Source organism: Salmo salar, chromosome ssa05, assembly GCF_905237065.1.
Source record: "Salmo salar chromosome ssa05, Ssal_v3.1, whole genome shotgun sequence".
In the NCBI taxonomy this organism is placed as follows: Eukaryota; Metazoa; Chordata; class Actinopteri; order Salmoniformes; family Salmonidae; genus Salmo; species Salmo salar.
Window position 1 is genome coordinate 73,117,094 of NC_059446.1, and position 18,557 is coordinate 73,135,650.

Here is an 18,557-nt window from a genome sequence, read left to right on the forward strand (position 1 = left end):
TGTCTACAGGCAGGTGTGTTACGTTTATTACAGTGTGTCAACAGGCAAGTGTAGGTGTGTTTATTACAGTGTGTCTACAGACAGGTGTGTTACGTTTATTACAGTGTGTCTACAGACAGGTGTGTTACGTTTATGACAGTGTGTCTACAGACAGGTGTGTTACGTTTATTACAGTGTGTCTACAGGCAAGTGTAGGTGTGTTTATTACAGTGTGTCTACAGGCAGGTGTATTACGTTTATTACAGTGTGTCTACAGGCAGGTGTGTTACGTTTATTACAGTGTGTCTACAGGCAGGTGTAGGTGTGTTTATTACAGTGTGTCTACAGGCAGGTGTGTTACGTTTATTACAGTGTGTCTACAGACAGGTGTGTTACGTTTATTACAGTGTGTCTATAGGCAGGTGTAGGTGTGTTTATTACAGTGTGTCTACAGACAGGTGTGTTACGTTTATTACAGTGTGTCTACAGGCAGGTGTGTTACGTTTATTACAGTGTGTCAATAGGCAAGTGTAGGTGTGTTTATAACAGTGTGTCTACAGACAGGTGTGTTACGTTTATTACAGTGTGTCTACAGACAGGTGTGTTACGTTTATGACAGTGTGTCTACAGGCAGGTGTGTTACGTTTATTACAGTGTGTCTACAGGCAGGTGTAGGTGTGTTTATTACAGTGTGTCTACAGGCAGGTGTGTTACGTTTATTACAGTGTGTCTACAGACAGGTGTGTTACGTTTATTACAGTGTGTCTACAGGCAGGTGTGTTACGTTTATTACAGTGTGTCTACAGGCAAGTGTAGGTGTGTTTATTACAGTGTGTCTACAGGCAGGTGTAGGTGTGTTTATTTCAGTGTGTATACAGGCAGGTGTGTTACGTTTATTACAGTGTGTCTACAGACAGGTGTGTTACGTTTATGACAGTGTGTCTACAGACAGGTGTGTTACGTTTATTACAGTGTGTCTACAGGCAAGTGTAGGTGTGTTTATTACAGTGTGTCTACAGGCAGGTGTATTACGTTTATTACAGTGTGTCTACAGGCAGGTGTGTTACGTTTATTACAGTGTGTCTACAGGCAGGTGTAGGTGTGTTTATTACAGTGTGTCTACAGGCAGGTGTGTTACGTTTATTACAGTGTGTCTACAGACAGGTGTGTTACGTTTATTACAGTGTGTCTATAGGCAGGTGTAGGTGTGTTTATTACAGTGTGTCTACAGACAGGTGTGTTACGTTTATTACAGTGTGTCTACAGGCAGGTGTGTTACGTTTATTACAGTGTGTCAATAGGCAAGTGTAGGTGTGTTTATAACAGTGTGTCTACAGACAGGTGTGTTACGTTTATTACAGTGTGTCTACAGACAGGTGTGTTACGTTTATGACAGTGTGTCTACAGGCAGGTGTGTTACGTTTATTACAGTGTGTCTACAGGCAGGTGTAGGTGTGTTTATTACAGTGTGTCTACAGGCAGGTGTGTTACGTTTATTACAGTGTGTCTACAGACAGGTGTGTTACGTTTATTACAGTGTGTCTACAGGCAGGTGTGTTACGTTTATTACAGTGTGTCTACAGGCAAGTGTAGGTGTGTTTATTACAGTGTGTCTACAGGCAGGTGTAGGTGTGTTTATTACAGTGTGTCTACAGGCAGGTGTGTTACGTTTATTACAGTGTGTCTACAGGCAGGTGTAGGTGTGTTTATTACAGTGTGTCTCCAGGCAGGTGTGTTACGTTTATTACAGTGTATCTACAGACAGGTGTGTTACGTTTATTACAGTGTGTCTACAGGCAGGTGTGTTACGTTTATTACAGTGTGTCTACAGGCAGGTGTATGTGTGTTTATTACAGTGTGTCTACAGGCAGGTGTGTTACGTTTATTACAGTGTGTCTACAGACAGGTGTGTTACGTTTATTACAGTGTGTCTACAGGCAGGTGTGTTACGTTTATTACAGTGTGTCTACAGGCAAGTGTAGGTGTGTTTATTACAGTGTGTCTACAGGCAGGTGTGTTACGTTTATTACAGTGTGTCTACAGGCAGGTGTGTTACGTTTATTACAGTGTGTCTACAGGCAAGTGTAGGTGTGTTTATTACAGTGTGTCTACAGACAGGTGTGTTACGTTTATTACAGTGTGTCTACAGGCAGGTGTGTTACGTTTATTACAGTGTGTCTACAGGCAGGTATGTTACGTTTATTACAGTGTGTCTACAGACAGGTGTGGTACGTTTATTACAGTTTGTCTACAGACAGGTGTGTTACGTTTATTACAGTGTGTCTACAGGCAGGTGTGTTACGTTTATTACAGTGTGTCTACAGGCAGGTGTAGGTGTGTTTATTACAGTGTGTCTACAGGCAGGTGTGTTACGTTTATTACAGTGTGTCTACAGACAGGTGTGTTACGTTTATTACAGTGTGTCTACAGGCAGGTATGTTACGTTTATTACAGTGTGTCTACAGGCAGGTGTAGGTGTGTTTATTACAGTGTGTCTACAGGCAGGTGTGTTACGTTTATTACAGTGTGTCTACAGACAGGTGTGTTACGTTTATTACAGTGTGTCTACAGGCAGGTGTGTTACGTTTATTACAGTGTGTCTACAGGCAGGTGTGTTACGTTTATTACAGTGTGTCTACAGACAGGTGTGTTACTTTTATTAAAGTGTGTCTACAGGCAGGTGTGTACGTTTATTACAGTGTGTCTACAGGCAAGTGTAGGTGTGTTTATTACAGTGTATCTACAGGCAGGTGTAGGTGTGTTTATTACAGTGTGTCCACAGGCAGGTGTGTTACGTTTATTACAGTGTGTCTACAGACAGGTGTGTTACGTTTATTACAGTGTGTCTACAGGCAGGTGTGTTACGTTTATTACAGTGTTTCTACAGGCAGGTGTGTTATGTTTATTACAGTGTGTCTACAGACAGGTGTGTTACGTTTATTAAAGTGTGTCTACAGGCAGGTGTGTACGTTTATTACAGTGTGTCTACAGACAGGTGTGTTACGTTTATTACAGTGTGTCTACAGGCAGGTGTGTTACGTTTATTACAGTGTGTCTACAGACAGGTGTGTTACGTTTATTACAGTGTGTCTACAGGCAGGTGTGTTACGTTTATTACAGTGTGTCTACAGACAGGTGTGTTACGTTTATTACAGTGTGTCTACAGGCAGGTGTGTTACATTTATTACAGTGTGTCTACAGGCAGGTGTGTTACGTTTATTACAGTGTGTCTACAGACAGGTGTGTTACGTTTATTACAGTGTGTCTACAGACAGGTGTGTTACGTTTATTACAGTGTGTCTACAGGCAGGTGTGTTACGTTTATTACAGTGTGTCTACAGGCAGGTGTAGGTGTGTTTATTACAGTGTGTCTACAGACAGGTGTGTTACGTTTATTACAGTGAGTCTACAGGCAGGTGTGTTACATGTATTACAGTGTGTCTACAGGCAGGTGTGTTACGTTTATTACAGTGTGTCTACAGGGAGGTGTAGGTGTGTTTATTACAGTGTGTCTACAGACAGGTGTGTTACGTTTATTACAGTGTTTCTACAGGCAGGTGTGTTACGTTTATTACAGTGTGTCTACAGACAGGTGTGTTACGTTTATTACAGTGTGTCTACAGACAGGTGTGTTACGTTTATTACAGTGTGTCTACAGACAGGTGTGTTACGTTTATTACAGTGTGTCTAAAGGCAAGTGTAGGTGAGTTTATTACAGTGTGTCTACAGGCAGGTGTATTACGTTTATTACAGTGTGTCTACTGGCAGGTGTGTTACGTTTATTACAGTGTGTCTACAGGCAGGTGTAGGTGTGTTTATTACAGTGTGTCTACAGGCAGGTGTGTTACGTTTATTACAGTGTGTCTACAGACAGGTGTGTTACGTTTATTACAGTGTGTCTACAGGCAGGTGTGTTACGTTTATTACAGTGTGTCTACAGGAGAGTGTAGGTGTGTTTATTACAGTGTGTCTACAGACAGGTGTGTTACGTTTATTACAGTGTGTCTACAGACAGGTGTGTTACGTTTATTACAGTGTGTCTACAGTCAGGTGTGTTATGTTTATTACAGTGTGTCTACAGGCAGGTGTAGGTGTGTTTATTACAGTGTGTCTACAGACAGGTGTGTTACGTTTATTACAGTGTGTCTACAGGCAGGTGTAGGTGTGTTTATTACAGTGTGTCTACAGACAGGTGTAGGTGTGTTTATTACAGTGTGTCTACAGGCAGGTGTGTTACGTTTATTACAGTGTGTCTACAGACAGGTGTGTTACGTTTATTACAGTGTGTCTACAGGCAGGTGTGTTACGTTTATTACAGTGTGTCTACAGGCAAGTGTAGGTGTGTTTATTACAGTGTGTCTACAGGCAGGTGTAGGTGTGTTTATTACAGTGTCTCTACAGGCAGGTGTGTTACGTTTATTACAGTGTGTCTACAGGCAGGTGTGTTAAATTTTATTACAGTGTGTCTACAGGCAGGTGTGTTACGTTTATTACAGTGTGTCTACAGACAGGTGTGTTACGTTTGTTACAGTGTGTCTACAGGCAGGTGTGTTACGTTTATTACAGTGTGTCTACAGGCAGGTGTAGGTGTGTTTATTACAGTGTGTCTACAGACAGGTGTGTTACGTTTATTACAGTGTGTCTACAGGCAGGTGTAGGTGTGTTTATTACAGTGTGTCTACAGACAGGTGTAGGTGTGTTTATTACAGTGTGTCTACAGACAGGTGTGTTACGTTTATTACAGTGTGTCTACAGGCAGGTGTAGGTGTGTTTATTACAGTGTGTCTACAGACAGGTGTGTTACGTTTATTACAGTGTGTCTACAGGCAGGTGTATTGCGTTTATTACAGTGTGTCTACAGACAGGTGTGTTACGTTTATTACAGTGTGTCTACAGGCAGGTGTGTTACGTTTATTACAGTGTGTCTACAGGCAGGTGTGTTACGTTTATTACAGTGTGTCTACAGACAGGTGTGTTACTTTTATTAAAGTGTGTCTACAGGCAGGTGTGTACGTTTATTACAGTGTGTCTACAGGCAAGTGTAGGTGTGTTTATTACAGTGTATCTACAGGCAGGTGTAGGTGTGTTTATTACAGTGTGTCCACAGGCAGGTGTGTTACGTTTATTACAGTGTGTCTACAGACAGGTGTGTTACGTTTATTACAGTGTGTCTACAGGCAGGTGTGTTACGTTTATTACAGTGTTTCTACAGGCAGGTGTGTTATGTTTATTACAGTGTGTCTACAGACAGGTGTGTTACGTTTATTACAGTGTGTCTACAGGCAGGTGTGTACGTTTATTACAGTGTGTCTACAGACAGGTGTGTTACGTTTATTACAGTGTGTCTACAGGCAGGTGTGTTACGTTTATTACAGTGTGTCTACAGACAGGTGTGTGTACGTTTATTACAGTGTGTCTACAGGCAGGTGTGTTACGTTTATTACAGTGTGTCTACAGACAGGTGTGGTTCGTTTATTACAGTGTGTCTACAGGCAGGTGTGTTACATTTATTACAGTGTGTCTACAGGCAGGTGTGTTACGTTTATTACAGTGTGTCTACAGACAGGTGTGTTACGTTTATTACAGTGTGTCTACAGACAGGTGTGTTACGTTTATTACAGTGTGTCTACAGGCAGGTGTGTTACGTTTATTACAGTGTGTCTACAGGCAGGTGTAGGTGTGTTTATTACAGTGTGTCTACAGACAGGTGTGTTACGTTTATTACAGTGAGTCTACAGGCAGGTGTGTTACATGTATTACAGTGTGTCTACAGGCAGGTGTGTTACGTTTATTACAGTGTGTCTACAGGGAGGTGTAGGTGTGTTTATTACAGTGTGTCTACAGACAGGTGTGTTACGTTTATTACAGTGTGTCTACAGACAGGTGTGTTACGTTTATTACAGTGTTTCTACAGGCAGGTGTGTTACGTTTATTACAGTGTGTCTACAGGCAAGTGTAGGTGTGTTTATTACAGTGTGTCTACAGACAGGTGTGTTACGTTTATTACAGTGTGTCTACAGACAGGTGTGTTACGTTTATTACAGTGTGTCTACAGACAGGTGTGTTACGTTTATTACAGTGTGTCTAAAGGCAAGTGTAGGTGTGTTTATTACAGTGTGTCTACAGGCAGGTGTATTACGTTTATTACAGTGTGTCTACTGGCAGGTGTGTTACGTTTATTACAGTGTGTCTACAGGCAGGTGTAGGTGTGTTTATTACAGTGTGTCTACAGGCAGGTGTGTTACGTTTATTACAGTGTGTCTACAGACAGGTGTGTTACGTTTATTACAGTGTGTCTACAGGCAGGTGTGTTACGTTTATTACAGTGTGTCTACAGGCAAGTGTAGGTGTGTTTATTACAGTGTGTCTACAGGCAGGTGTAGGTGTGTTTATTACAGTGTGTCTACAGGCAGGTGTGTTACGTTTATTACAGTGTGTCTACAGACAGGTGTGTTACGTTTATTACAGTGTGTCTACAGGCAGGTGTGTTACATGTATTACAGTGTGTCTACAGGCAGGTGTGTTACGTTTATTACAGTGTGTCTACAGGCAGGTGTAGGTGTGTTTATTACAGTGTGTCTACAGACAGGTGTGTTACGTTTATTACAGTGTGTCTACAGGCAGGTGTGTTACGTTTATTACAGTGTGTCTACAGGAGAGTGTAGGTGTGTTTATTACAGTGTGTCTACAGACAGGTGTGTTACGTTTATTACAGTGTGTCTACAGACAAGTGTGTTACGTTTATTACAGTGTGTCTACAGGCAGGTGTGTTACGTTTATTAAAGTGTGTCTACAGGCAGGTGTAGGTGTGTTTATTACAGTGTGTCTACAGACAGGTGTGTTACGTTTATTACAGTGTGTCTACAGGCAGGTGTAGGTGTGTTTATTACAGTGTGTCTACAGACAGGTGTAGGTGTGTTTATTACAGTGTGTCTACAGGCAGGTGTGTTACGTTTATTACAGTGTGTCTACAGACAGGTGTGTTACGTTTATTACAGTGTGTCTACAGGCAGGTGTGTTACGTTTATTACAGTGTGTCTACAGGCAAGTGTAGGTGTGTTTATTACAGTGTGTCTACAGGCAGGTGTAGGTGTGTTTATTACAGTGTGTCTACAGGCAGGTGTGTTACGTTTATTACAGTGTGTCTACAGGCAGGTGTGTTACATTTTATTACAGTGTGTCTACAGGCAGGTGTGTTACGTTTATTACAGTGTGTCTACAGACAGGTGTGTTACGTTTGTTACAGTGTGTCTACAGGCAGGTGTGTTACGTTTATTACAGTGTGTCTACAGGCAGGTGTAGGTGTGTTTATTACAGTGTGTCTACAGACAGGTGTGTTACGTTTATTACAGTGTGTCTACAGGCAGGTGTAGGTGTGTTTATTACAGTGTGTCTACAGACAGGTGTAGGTGTGTTTATTACAGTGTGTCTACAGACAGGTGTGTTACGTTTATTACAGTGTGTCTACAGGCAGGTGTAGGTGTGTTTATTACAGTGTGTCTACAGACAGGTGTGTTACGTTTATTACAGTGTGTCTACAGGCAGGTGTGTTACGTTTATTACAGTGTGTCTACAGACAGGTGTGTTACGTTTATTACAGTGTGTCTACAGGCAGGTGTAGGTGCGTTTATTACAGTGTGTCTACAGGCAGGTGTGTTACGTTTATTACAGTGTGTCTACAGGCAGGTGTGTTACGTTTATTACAGTGTGTCTACAGGCAAGTGTAGGTGTGTTTATTACAGTGTGTCTACAGACAGGTGTGTTCGTTTATTACAGTGTGTCTACAGACAGGTGTGTTACGTTTATTACAGTGTGTCTACAGACAGGTGTGTTACGTTTATTACAGTGTGTCTACAGGCAGGTGTGTTACGTTTATTAGAGTGTGTCTACAGGCAAGTGTAGGTGTGTTTATTACAGTGTGTCTACAGGCAGGTGTGTTACGTTTATTACAGTGTGTCTACAGGCAGGTGTAGGTGCGTTTATTACAGTGTGTCTACAGACAGGTGTAGGTGTGTTTATTACAGTGTGTCTACAGGCAGGTGTGTTACGTTTATTACAGTGTGTCTACAGACAGGTGTGTTACGTTTATTACAGTGTGTCTACAGGCAGGTGTGTTACGTTTATTACAGTGTGTCTACAGGCAAGTGTAGGGTTTATTACAGTGTGTCTACAGGCAGGTGTAGGTGTGTTTATTACAGTGTGTCTACAGGCAGGTGTGTTACGTTTATTACAGTGTGTCTACAGACAGGTGTGTTACGTTTATTACAGTGTGTCTACAGGCAGGTGTGTTACGTTTATTACAGTGTGTCTACAGGCAGGTGTGTTACGTTTATTACAGTGTGTCTACAGGCAGGTGTAGGTGTGTTTATTACAGTGTGTCTACAGACAGGTGTGTTACGTTTATTACAGTGTGTCTACAGGCAGGTGTGTGTCGTTTATTACAGTGTGTCTACAGACAGGTGTAGGTGTGTTTATTACAGTGTGTCTACAGGCAGGTGTGTTACGTTTATTACAGTGTGTCTACAGACAGGTGTGTTACGTTTATTACATTGTGTCTACAGGCAGGTGTGTTACGTTTATTACAGTGTGTCTACAGGCAAGTGTAGGTGTCGTTTATTACAGTGCGTCTACAGGCAGGTGTAGGTGTGTTTATTACAGTGTGTCTACAGACAGGTGTGTTACGTTTATTACAGTGTGTCTACAGGCAGGTGTGTTACATTTTATTACAGTGTGTCTACAGGCAGGTGTGTTACGTTTATTACAGTGTGTCTACAGACAGGTGTGTTACGTTTGTTACAGTGTGTCTACAGGCAGGTGTGTTACGTTTATTACAGTGTGTCTACAGGCAGGTGTAGGTGTGTTTATTACAGTGTGTCTACAGACAGGTGTGTTACGTTTATTACAGTGTGTCTACAGGCAGGTGTAGGTGTGTTTATTACAGTGTGTCTACAGACAGGTGTAGGTGTGTTTATTACAGTGTGTCTACAGACAGGTGTGTTACGTTTATTACAGTGTGTCTACAGGCAGGTGTAGGTGTGTTTATTACAGTGTGTCTACAGACAGGTGTGTTACGTTTATTACAGTGTGTCTACAGGCAGGTGTATTGCGTTTATTACAGTGTGTCTACAGACAGGTGTGTTACGTTTATTACTGTGTCTCTACAGGCAGGTGTGTTACGTTTATTACAGTGTGTCTACAGACAGGTGTGTTACGTTTATTACAGTGTGTCTACAGGCAGGTGTGTTACGTTTATTACAGTGTGTCTACAGGCAGGTGTGTTACGTTTATTACAGTGTGTCTACAGGCAAGTGTAGGTGTGTTTATTACAGTGTGTCTACAGGCAGGTGTAGGTGTGTTTATTACAGTGTGTCTACAGGCAGGTGTGTTACGTTTATTACAGTGTGTCTACAGGCAGGTGTGTTACGTTTATTACAGTGTGTCTCCAGGCAAGTGTTGGTGTGTTTATTACAGTGTGTCTACAGACAGGTGTGTTACGTTTATTACAGTGTGTCTACAGGCAGGTGTGTTACGTTTATTACAGTGTGTCTACAGACAGGTGTGTTACGTTTATTACAGTGTGTCTACAGGCAGGTGTGTTACGTTTATTACAGTGTGTCTACAGGCAGGTGTAGGTGTGTTTATTACAGTGTGTCTACAGACAGGTGTGTTACGTTTATTACAGTGTGTCTACAGGCAGGTGTAGGTGTGTTTATTACAGTGTGTCTACAGACAGGTGTAGGTGTGTTTATTACAGTGTGTCTACAGGCAGGTGTGTTACGTTTATTACAGTGTGTCTACAGACAGGTGTGTTACGTTTATTACAGTGTGTCTACAGGCAGGTGTGTTACGTTTATTACAGTGTGTCTACAGGCAAGTGTGTTTATTACAGTGTGTCTACAGGCAGGTGTAGGTGTGTTTATTACAGTGTGTCTACAGGCAGGTGTGTTACGTTTATTACAGTGTGTCTACAGACAGGTGTGTTACGTTTATTACAGTGTGTCTACAGGCAGGTGTGTTACGTTTATTACAGTGTGTCTACAGACAGGTGTGTTACGTTTATTACAGTGTGTCTACAGGCAGGTGTGTTACGTTTATTACAGTGTGTCTACAGGCAGGTGTGTTACATTTTATTACAGTGTGTCTACAGGCAGGTGTGTTACGTTTATTACAGTGTGTCTACAGACAGGTGTGTTACGTTTGTTACAGTGTGTCTACAGGTAGGTGTGTTACGTTTATTACAGTGTGTCTACAGGCAGGTGTAGGTGTGTTTATTACAGTGTGTCTACAGACAGGTGTGTTACGTTTATTACAGTGTGTCTACAGGCAGGTGTAGGTGTGTTTATTACAGTGTGTCTACAGACAGGTGTAGGTGTGTTTATTACAGTGTGTCTACAGACAGGTGTGTTACGTTTATTACAGTGTGTCTACAGGCAGGTGTAGGTGTGTTTATTACAGTGTGTCTACAGACAGGTGTGTTACGTTTATTACAGTGTGTCTACAGGCAGGTGTATTGCGTTTATTACAGTGTGTCTACAGACAGGTGTGTTACGTTTATTACTGTGTGTCTACAGGCAGGTGTGTTACGTTTATTACAGTGTGTCTACAGACAGGTGTGTTACGTTTATTACAGTGTGTCTACAGGCAGGTGTGTTACATTTATTACAGTGTGTCTACAGACAGGTGTGTTACGTTTATTACAGTGTGTCTACAGGCAGGTGTGTTACGTTTATTACAGTGTGTCTACAGACAGGTGTGTTACATTTATTACAGTGTGTCTACAGACAGGTGTGTTACGTTTATTACAGTGTGTCTACAGGCAGGTGTGTTACGTTTATTACAGTGTGTCTACAGGCAGGTGTGTTACGTTTATTACAGTGTGTCTCCAGGCAAGTGTTGGTGTGTTTATTACAGTGTGTCTACAGACAGGTGTGTTACGTTTATTACAGTGTGTCTACAGGCAGGTGTGTTACCTTTATTACAGTGTGTCTACAGACAGGTGTGTTACGTTTATTACAGTGTGTCTACAGGCAGGTGTGTTACGTTTATTACAGTTTGTCTACAGGCAGGTGTGTTACGTTTATTACAGTGTGTCTACAGGCAGGTGTGTTACGTTTATTACAGTGTGTCTACAGGCAGGTGTGTTACATTTATTACTGTGTGTCTACAGGCAGGTGTGTTACGTTTATTACAGAGTGTCTACAGACAGGTGTAGGTGTGTTTATTACAGTGTGTCTACAGGCAGGTGTGTACGTTTATTACAGTGTGTCTACAGGCAGGTGTGTTACGTTTATTACAGTGTGTCTACAGACTGGTGTGTTACGTTTATTACAGTGTGTCTACAGGCAGGTGTAGGTGTGTTTATTACAGTGTGTCTACAGGCAGGTGTAGGTGTGTTTATTACAGTGTGTCTACAGGCAGGTGTAGGTGTGTTTATTACAGTGTGTCTACAGGCAGGTGTAGGTGTGTTTGTTACAGTGTGTCTACAGGCAGGTGTTGGTGTGTTTCAGTACCTTTCCGAAGCTGCCTTTTCCCAGCACCATGAGGAAGTTGAAGTCCTGGAGGCAAACCCTGGGCTTGACCGGTCCTGCAGGTAGGGTGGCCAGACAGGGGACTGACGGGGCTGAGGGGGACAGGACAGACACGGGGACAGGGACAGACACAGACACAGGGGTAGGCCTCAAGGAGGGGGGGAGAAGGGAGGGGGGAATAGCATCTAGACCAGTAGGCTCCTATTGAGGAGAGGAGGGGGGAGGGGGGAGGGCTTAGTTATAATAAAACTGTCACACACATCCACACACACACAAACCTGCAATGTATGAATTTTTATGAAGCACTCCTGCATCCTGGTGGCCAAAGTAAGGGAACTCACACACATTTTGTTTGGTCATACTCTGATTCTATATATCCCTATATATACCAATAGTTATATATAATATATGTATTCTATAACTCTAACTACACTAGCCATAATCCACTGCATGAGAGTATGTCTTACATTTTCATCAGGGACAGGCATGTTGTAGTACTCTCCCTCATCCTGATCCAGCAGTTTGAACCAGCCGCTGACTGAGTGACGGAATATCTCGCTCACTCCGAACGACAGCGATCCCATGAAGTCATTCCGAGACGTACGATCCCAATCCCACACCTCCACCGACAGACGACGGTCCCACTGCCGCCCGCGCACCGAGCTGGGGAGAGAGATGGGAGAGAAAGAGGTTACCGACCAGCTATCCAACCTCCAGTCATCTGTACACCTCAAGACCACGTTAGTCCACTGAGATAAAGCTCCTGGGGCTAACACATGTCTAGTTCCCTGTGCATAGTTCCCAGAACTACTGGTACACACACACACACACACACACACACACACACACACACACACACACACACACACACACACACACACACACACACACACACACACACACACACACACACACACACACACACACACACACACACACACACACACACACTCACAAGGTGAAGCTCTCGTTCCAGACGGGGTTGAGTGTGGAGCGGATAGTCTTGGTCTTCTGTTTGCTCTGGCTCTTGGGGTCAGGGATTAGCTTGAGCTTCACGTAGGGGTCAGACAGACCATTGGGGTCCATGGGGATCAGGTTACGAGCCTCCCGCACTGAGGGGGGAGAGGGTGAGAGAGAGAGAGAGAGAGAGAGAGAGAGAGAGAGAAAGAGAGAGACAGAGTCAGACAATGGATAGCATAGATGGCCATACAGATGCCATATCTTAATTTGACCCAGTTTCTCAAGGCAGGAAAATAATCCTGCAGCAACAGGAAATGGGAATATTATGTGGATTATGATGAATGTACATTTTTTTGTAGGGGACGATAAAAATTGTGTTCGGGCAAATCAAGTCTGAAATGACAAACTTTAGAAGCCTTTTTAAACTTGAAAACACTATAAGTTTGCAAATTCCTTCTGTGCATGAAAATTCCTGCTACAACAGGATGATCAAATTAAGATATGGCATCTGTAGATGCACCACAGAGAGCATTACTTGTGGGAGTGTGTGCCTGTATTCAGCTCCCCCACTCCGCCTACTGGTCAGTACCTGACAGTGTGAATGGTAGGGTGACAGCAGTGGTGGAAAAAGTATCCAATTGTCATACTTGAGTAAAAGTAAAGATACCTTAAAAGAAAATGACTCAAGTAAAAGTAAAATACTACTTGAGTAAAAGTCTAAAAGTATTTGGTTTATTAAATATACTTAAGTATCAAAAGTAAATGTACGTGCTAAAATATACTTATGTATCAAAAGTAAAAGTAAAAGTATACATAATTTCAAATTCCTCATATTAGGCAAACCAGATGACACAATTTTCATATGTATATTTTTTTACAGATAGCCAGGGGCACACTCCAACACTCAGACATTATTTACATATGAAGTATTTGTGTTCAGTGAGTCTGCCAGATAAGAGGCAGTAAGGATGACCAGGGATGTTCTCTGTTCAGTGAGTCTGCCAGATCAGAGGCAGTAGGGATGACCAGGGATGTTCTCTGTTCAGTGAGTCTGCCAGATCAGAGGCAGTAGGGATGACCAGGGATGTTCTCTGTTCAGTGAGTCTGCCAGATCAGAGGCAGTAGGGATGACCAGGGATGTTCTCTGTTCAGTGAGTCTGCCAGATCAGAGGCAGTAGGGATGTCCAGGGATGTTCTCTGTTCAGTGAGTATGCCAGATCCGAGGCAGTAGGGATGACCAGGGATGTTCTCTGTTTAGTGAGTCTGCCAGATCAGAGGCAGTAGGGATGACCAGGGATGTTCTCTGTTTAATGAGTCTGCTAGATCAGAGGCAGTAAGGATGACCAGGGATGTTCTCTGTTTAGTGAGTCTGCCAGATCAGAGGCAGTAGGGATGACCAGGGATGTTCTCTGTTTAGTGAGTCTGCTAGATCAGAGGGAGTAAGGATGACCAGGGATGTTCTCTGTTTAGTGAGTCTGCCACTTAGGACAACTCTTCTAGCCACTTAGTTCTGACCTGTGATGAAGATGTCCTCGTTCTCTCCCCGGACGGTCAGATGGATCCTGCCTCTCTTCTCTGTATGATCTTGACCACACAGGCTGGGCACCAGGCTCTCACAACGCTTGTGGACATTCATCTCACAACCTGTAGTACATGCAAACAAGTATAGACACACCAACACAAGCACACACACACACACATAGAGATAATAACACATGTGGCAAGAAAACACTCACACACATATACTGTACATTCATGCCACACGCACATCACAACTGCTGCTCTTATTATGATTGCCAAATACTGCACAACTTAAACACTTTCCCCCCAATCCCCCGTCCCCAAAACACATGTAAATATTGGACTATAAGTTGTGCCTTCCTGTACTATACTTATGCTAAAATGTTTATTCTATTCTACTGAGCCATTTACTTTATGTTGTATTCTTATCTTTTATTATGTCTTATTGTTGTTGCATTGTCCAGAAGGAACCTGCAAGTGAGCATTTTGGCTAATAAAACTTGAAACAGAACGTCTGGTTACTTACAGGAGCATTTCATGCCCTGTTGGATAAGGCCATAGAGCAGAGAACCACAGTGATCACAGAACGTTGGAGAAGTGTAGGTCTGAGGTCTAAATCTGTGTTTACTCTTCAAGTCCTGAGAGAGAGAAAGAGACAGACAGACAGACAGACAGACAGACAGACAGACAGACAGACAGACAGACAGACAGACAGACAGACAGACAGACAGACAGACAGACAGACAGACAGACAGACAGACAGACAGACAGACAGACAGACAGACAGACAGACAGACAGACAGACAGACAGACAGAGATAGCAAGACAGAGAGAGAGAGATAGACAGACAGACAGACATAGAGAGAGACAGAGAGATAGACATACAGAGGGACAGACAGCAAGAAAGAAAGAAAGACAGATAGACATGAGAGTAGTAAGTCATTGAGAGAGGAACATCCCCATGTTTATGTGTTGTGATAAACGGGGGGAAAAGAGGAGAAGAGAGGGAGAGATTGAGAGTGGTATATTCATGGAAACCAATTACATTTCTCTGCTGGGAAGAGAGTTTGATATGTTAATGGAATGTGTTCCTGGGGAAGCCTGAATCCTCTCTATCTGCTTTTCAGCTTATCAGTTTCTTCCCCATCCACATCCCCCTTCCTCTCTAACTGTCTGTCTTCCTCTCCTCATCCTCTCTACTCCCCAAACCCCATCTCACACCCTTTGAGCTTTACTTTGAGAACACCCCCCACCTCTTTCATTCTCTGCCAACTCTCGCTCTCTCTCCATCAGGCAGTTTCTGAGCCAAGCTCTTCCTCCCAATTCCGCCCTGTCAATCGTTCTCCCTCGCATACACACACACACATACACTCATTTGTGCACACACTCCCTCTCTCTCTCTCTCTCTCTCTCTCTCTCTTTCTCTCTCTTTCTTTGACCTCATTTCTGATCCAGTTTATTTAGCTGGCAGATAAAAGTCTGAAAAAAGACAAACCTCTTTGAAATCTCAAAGAGAGACAGAGAGAGAGAGCAATCTGTTCGCCCTGTCTACCTCTGCTCATGTCTCTCAGTCTTCCTCTCTCTCTTCCTCCCCCTCTCAACCTGGATCCCTCACTCCTCCTCCCTCCTCTTTGTTTTATCTCTTCCCTGTCATTCTCTCTCTTTCTCTTCCTCTCTCTGGATGGATTGGCGAGAGAAAGGGAGGAGTGAGGGAGTAGCCTGAAATGGGGAAGTGTGGAGTGGAGGGATGAATGGATGGAGAGATGTAAAGATCTATATAAGGATGAATGACAGTAAAGGCGGAGTGGAGGAATGACAGACAGAGGGACAGGTGTGTGTGTGTGTGTGTGTGTGTGTGTGTGTGTGTGTGTGTGTGTGTGTGTGTGTGTGTGTGTGTGTGTGTGTGTGTGGCTGTGTGGAATGATAGATGGATACAGGAGGGAGGGAAGGAAGGAAGGAAGGAAGGAAGGAAGGAAGGAAGGAAGGAAGGAAGGAAGGAAGGAAGGAAGGAAGGAAGGAAGGAAGGAAGGAAGGAAGGAAGGAAGGAAGGAAGGAAGGAAGGAAGGAAGGAAGGAAGGAAGGAAGGTGAGTGTAAAAGCTGGGAGTAGGTGGAAGATAGACTCACTTCTGTAGGAGCAGTGGGGGCTCCAGGACAGGTGAACGTTACATACTCGTGACATCGCTTGTGGACAGAGAAACTGCACACTGCCACAAAACACAGAGCAGAAAGACAATCAACACATTACTACATCCAAATCCATTTGTCCCTGTTTATAAAAAACTCATCTGATTCCAAGAATAATGTGGAAAATGTGTGTGTTCTAGTCTTTGTCAAATAAAAAAACAAACTGCTGAATGTAATTGTGATCAAGATTATTCACTAGTGGTTCAATGTCAAAAACACAATGCATCAATCAATACCAAGATAAAATATTCCTTCAACAATGATAGTATTGCCTTGACTTGCTCTTAGGGGTTAAGGCCTATAATTGCTGTTAACATCTTTGGACAAATGCATTTGTAAAATGTGTAATTAAAAAAAATTGTAATGATTGGCTGATTAATGATAAATTATGTTCCAATAATCCTTACCTTGACATTGAAATCCCTGCTTTCCAATTCCCCTGTGTGGAACAAACCATAACACAACACAGAAACCATCACTGATCTTACATACCACACAACTGAAAGGACTGGCCTGCTCAGTGGAAGATAAGCAGATGGGCCTGAACAGAAAGACATGCATCATTTGGTGCAGTGCTGTAACCCACCAATAATCCAATGTTAACAAATCAAGATGGCTATAGCACTTATAGATATGGCTCCATCTTTTATTTTATCAAATAACAGCAGCCAACAAGGACACACTTCGGCCATAAAGCCTTTGTCAGCAGAAACCCTCAGAATTACAGGGGTGTTGTGGCAAATACATGTCTTGGTGACGGCTTTTATGGAATAAAACAGCAGAAATACAGTGAGAATGTCTGAGAGTTCGCTGCAGGACATCTCTATAGATTACTACACTTACTGTAGTGCTGATCAGGTCAACTAGGAGAGAGAGGGGGGGAGGGGGGTTATTGCCTCTCTCACACACACACCAAACACCCATACACCCCCTCCTCACCCCCCTCCTCCTCCCCCTTCTCCCTTTCCTCCTCCCCCCTCCCCCTCATCCTCCTCCCCCCTCCCCCTCCTTCTCCTCCTCCCCCCTCCCCCTTCTCTTCCTCCTCCTCCCGCTCCCCCTCCTTCTTCTCCTCCTCCTCTTCCTCCTCCTCCTCCTCCTCCAGAGTTACAGTCTTCTGCTTTCCTGTCTCCTTAGATCTTAATTGAATAATTAAAGCCATTGATTGGCTAAAGAGTCCACTCAGCCAGTTTCCTGGTTGTGAATCAGCTGCTGATTAAAAGGTAAGCAGCAGAGAGGCGGGAGAACAACACCCTACAGAGAGAGAGCCCTTGAGGATCACACTGAAGTACCCCCCAGGTTCATCTCAATAGTCACAGAGAGTTCTCATCTCCTCTTCTCATCTCCTCTCCTTCATCTGCACTGTCTGACAGCGACAGGCTTGTGACCTAGTGAAGGAGGGGAAATGACATCCGCCATATTGGTTTCACCTCTGCAGTGTTTCCATATCAGCACAGATGAAGGAGAGGAGACGAGGAGTGTAAACCACTCTAGGTGGTTCAGTACTATGACAGTTCTTTGTACTGTCCACCAGAGAGTGTCAGAGAGGCAGAGCTACATTAGACAGGCCAAACAGCACCACCTGATGGTCATAGAATGACAGGACTGAAGACAAGCCAAAAGCATCTATCTGGAGAATCCTATTATATTAGGAAAGTAGGGAAAGGGGGATACCTAGTCAGTTGTACAACTCAATGCATTCAACTGAAATGTGTCTTCAACATTTAACAGAACCCCTCTGAATCATATTAAAGATACATATCTATTTATTCAGCCATACATCCACCACATATATATGGCTGTCATATGAGAATGTGTAGCGATCTATTCCTGTACCAGGGGAATGGAGAGGAGACCTTGTGAAGTCTTGACAAAGGCCCTGCAGGCAGAATATTGACAACAGAAAGTCTCCTTTCAATCCCCTGGTGTTTGTTGTCAATAGCATACAGCCCCTAGAGGATGTGATTTGAACTGTGTAGTACTGATCTCTTTTATCGTGTCTATTGTAGGAAACCAGTAGAATCTCCACAGGGAGAAAGGGAGAGATGGAGAGATGCCTGTAACTCGTGTGTAAGACTGCTGTCTGGAGTGCTATGGTATTTTTGTGATGTGTATTTTTAAACGACCAAACCTAAATCTAAGAGAGCGCTACCATATCTATCTTTTCTCCTTTGTTAAATAATCATACTGTAACTTTGACAGTCATTCACCGAAATGTACTGCAAACTTCCCAGAGGCTGTTGGCTAGAGGAGAGGCCTGCACTCAGCCTACCCTCTCCACCATATGTCCACACACACATCCACGCACAGAGACGAGCACACACAGATTCTACCCTGGCCTGCTTTGGCTGTGTCTGCCAGAATGAGCTTACTGTACATGATACTGG

General features: G+C 43.3%; 1 protein-coding gene across 1 annotated transcript in view; it reads right to left on the bottom strand.

Annotated features, from left to right (window-relative positions):
- The window catches only part of LOC106593604 (protein kinase C alpha type), a 94,498-nt gene that overhangs the window by 72,124 nt on the left and 3,817 nt on the right, over positions 1-18,557 (bottom strand). The window contains exons 3-9 of the mRNA XM_045718792.1: positions 16,581-16,612; positions 16,114-16,193; positions 14,515-14,626; positions 13,983-14,111; positions 12,463-12,619; positions 11,975-12,170; positions 11,490-11,708 (exon numbers count right to left, since the gene is read on the bottom strand). Of these exons, the coding sequence (XP_045574748.1) occupies positions 11,490-11,708; positions 11,975-12,170; positions 12,463-12,619; positions 13,983-14,111; positions 14,515-14,626; positions 16,114-16,193; positions 16,581-16,612 (925 nt within the window). The remainder of the gene's footprint in view (positions 1-11,489; positions 11,709-11,974; positions 12,171-12,462; positions 12,620-13,982; positions 14,112-14,514; positions 14,627-16,113; positions 16,194-16,580; positions 16,613-18,557) is intronic.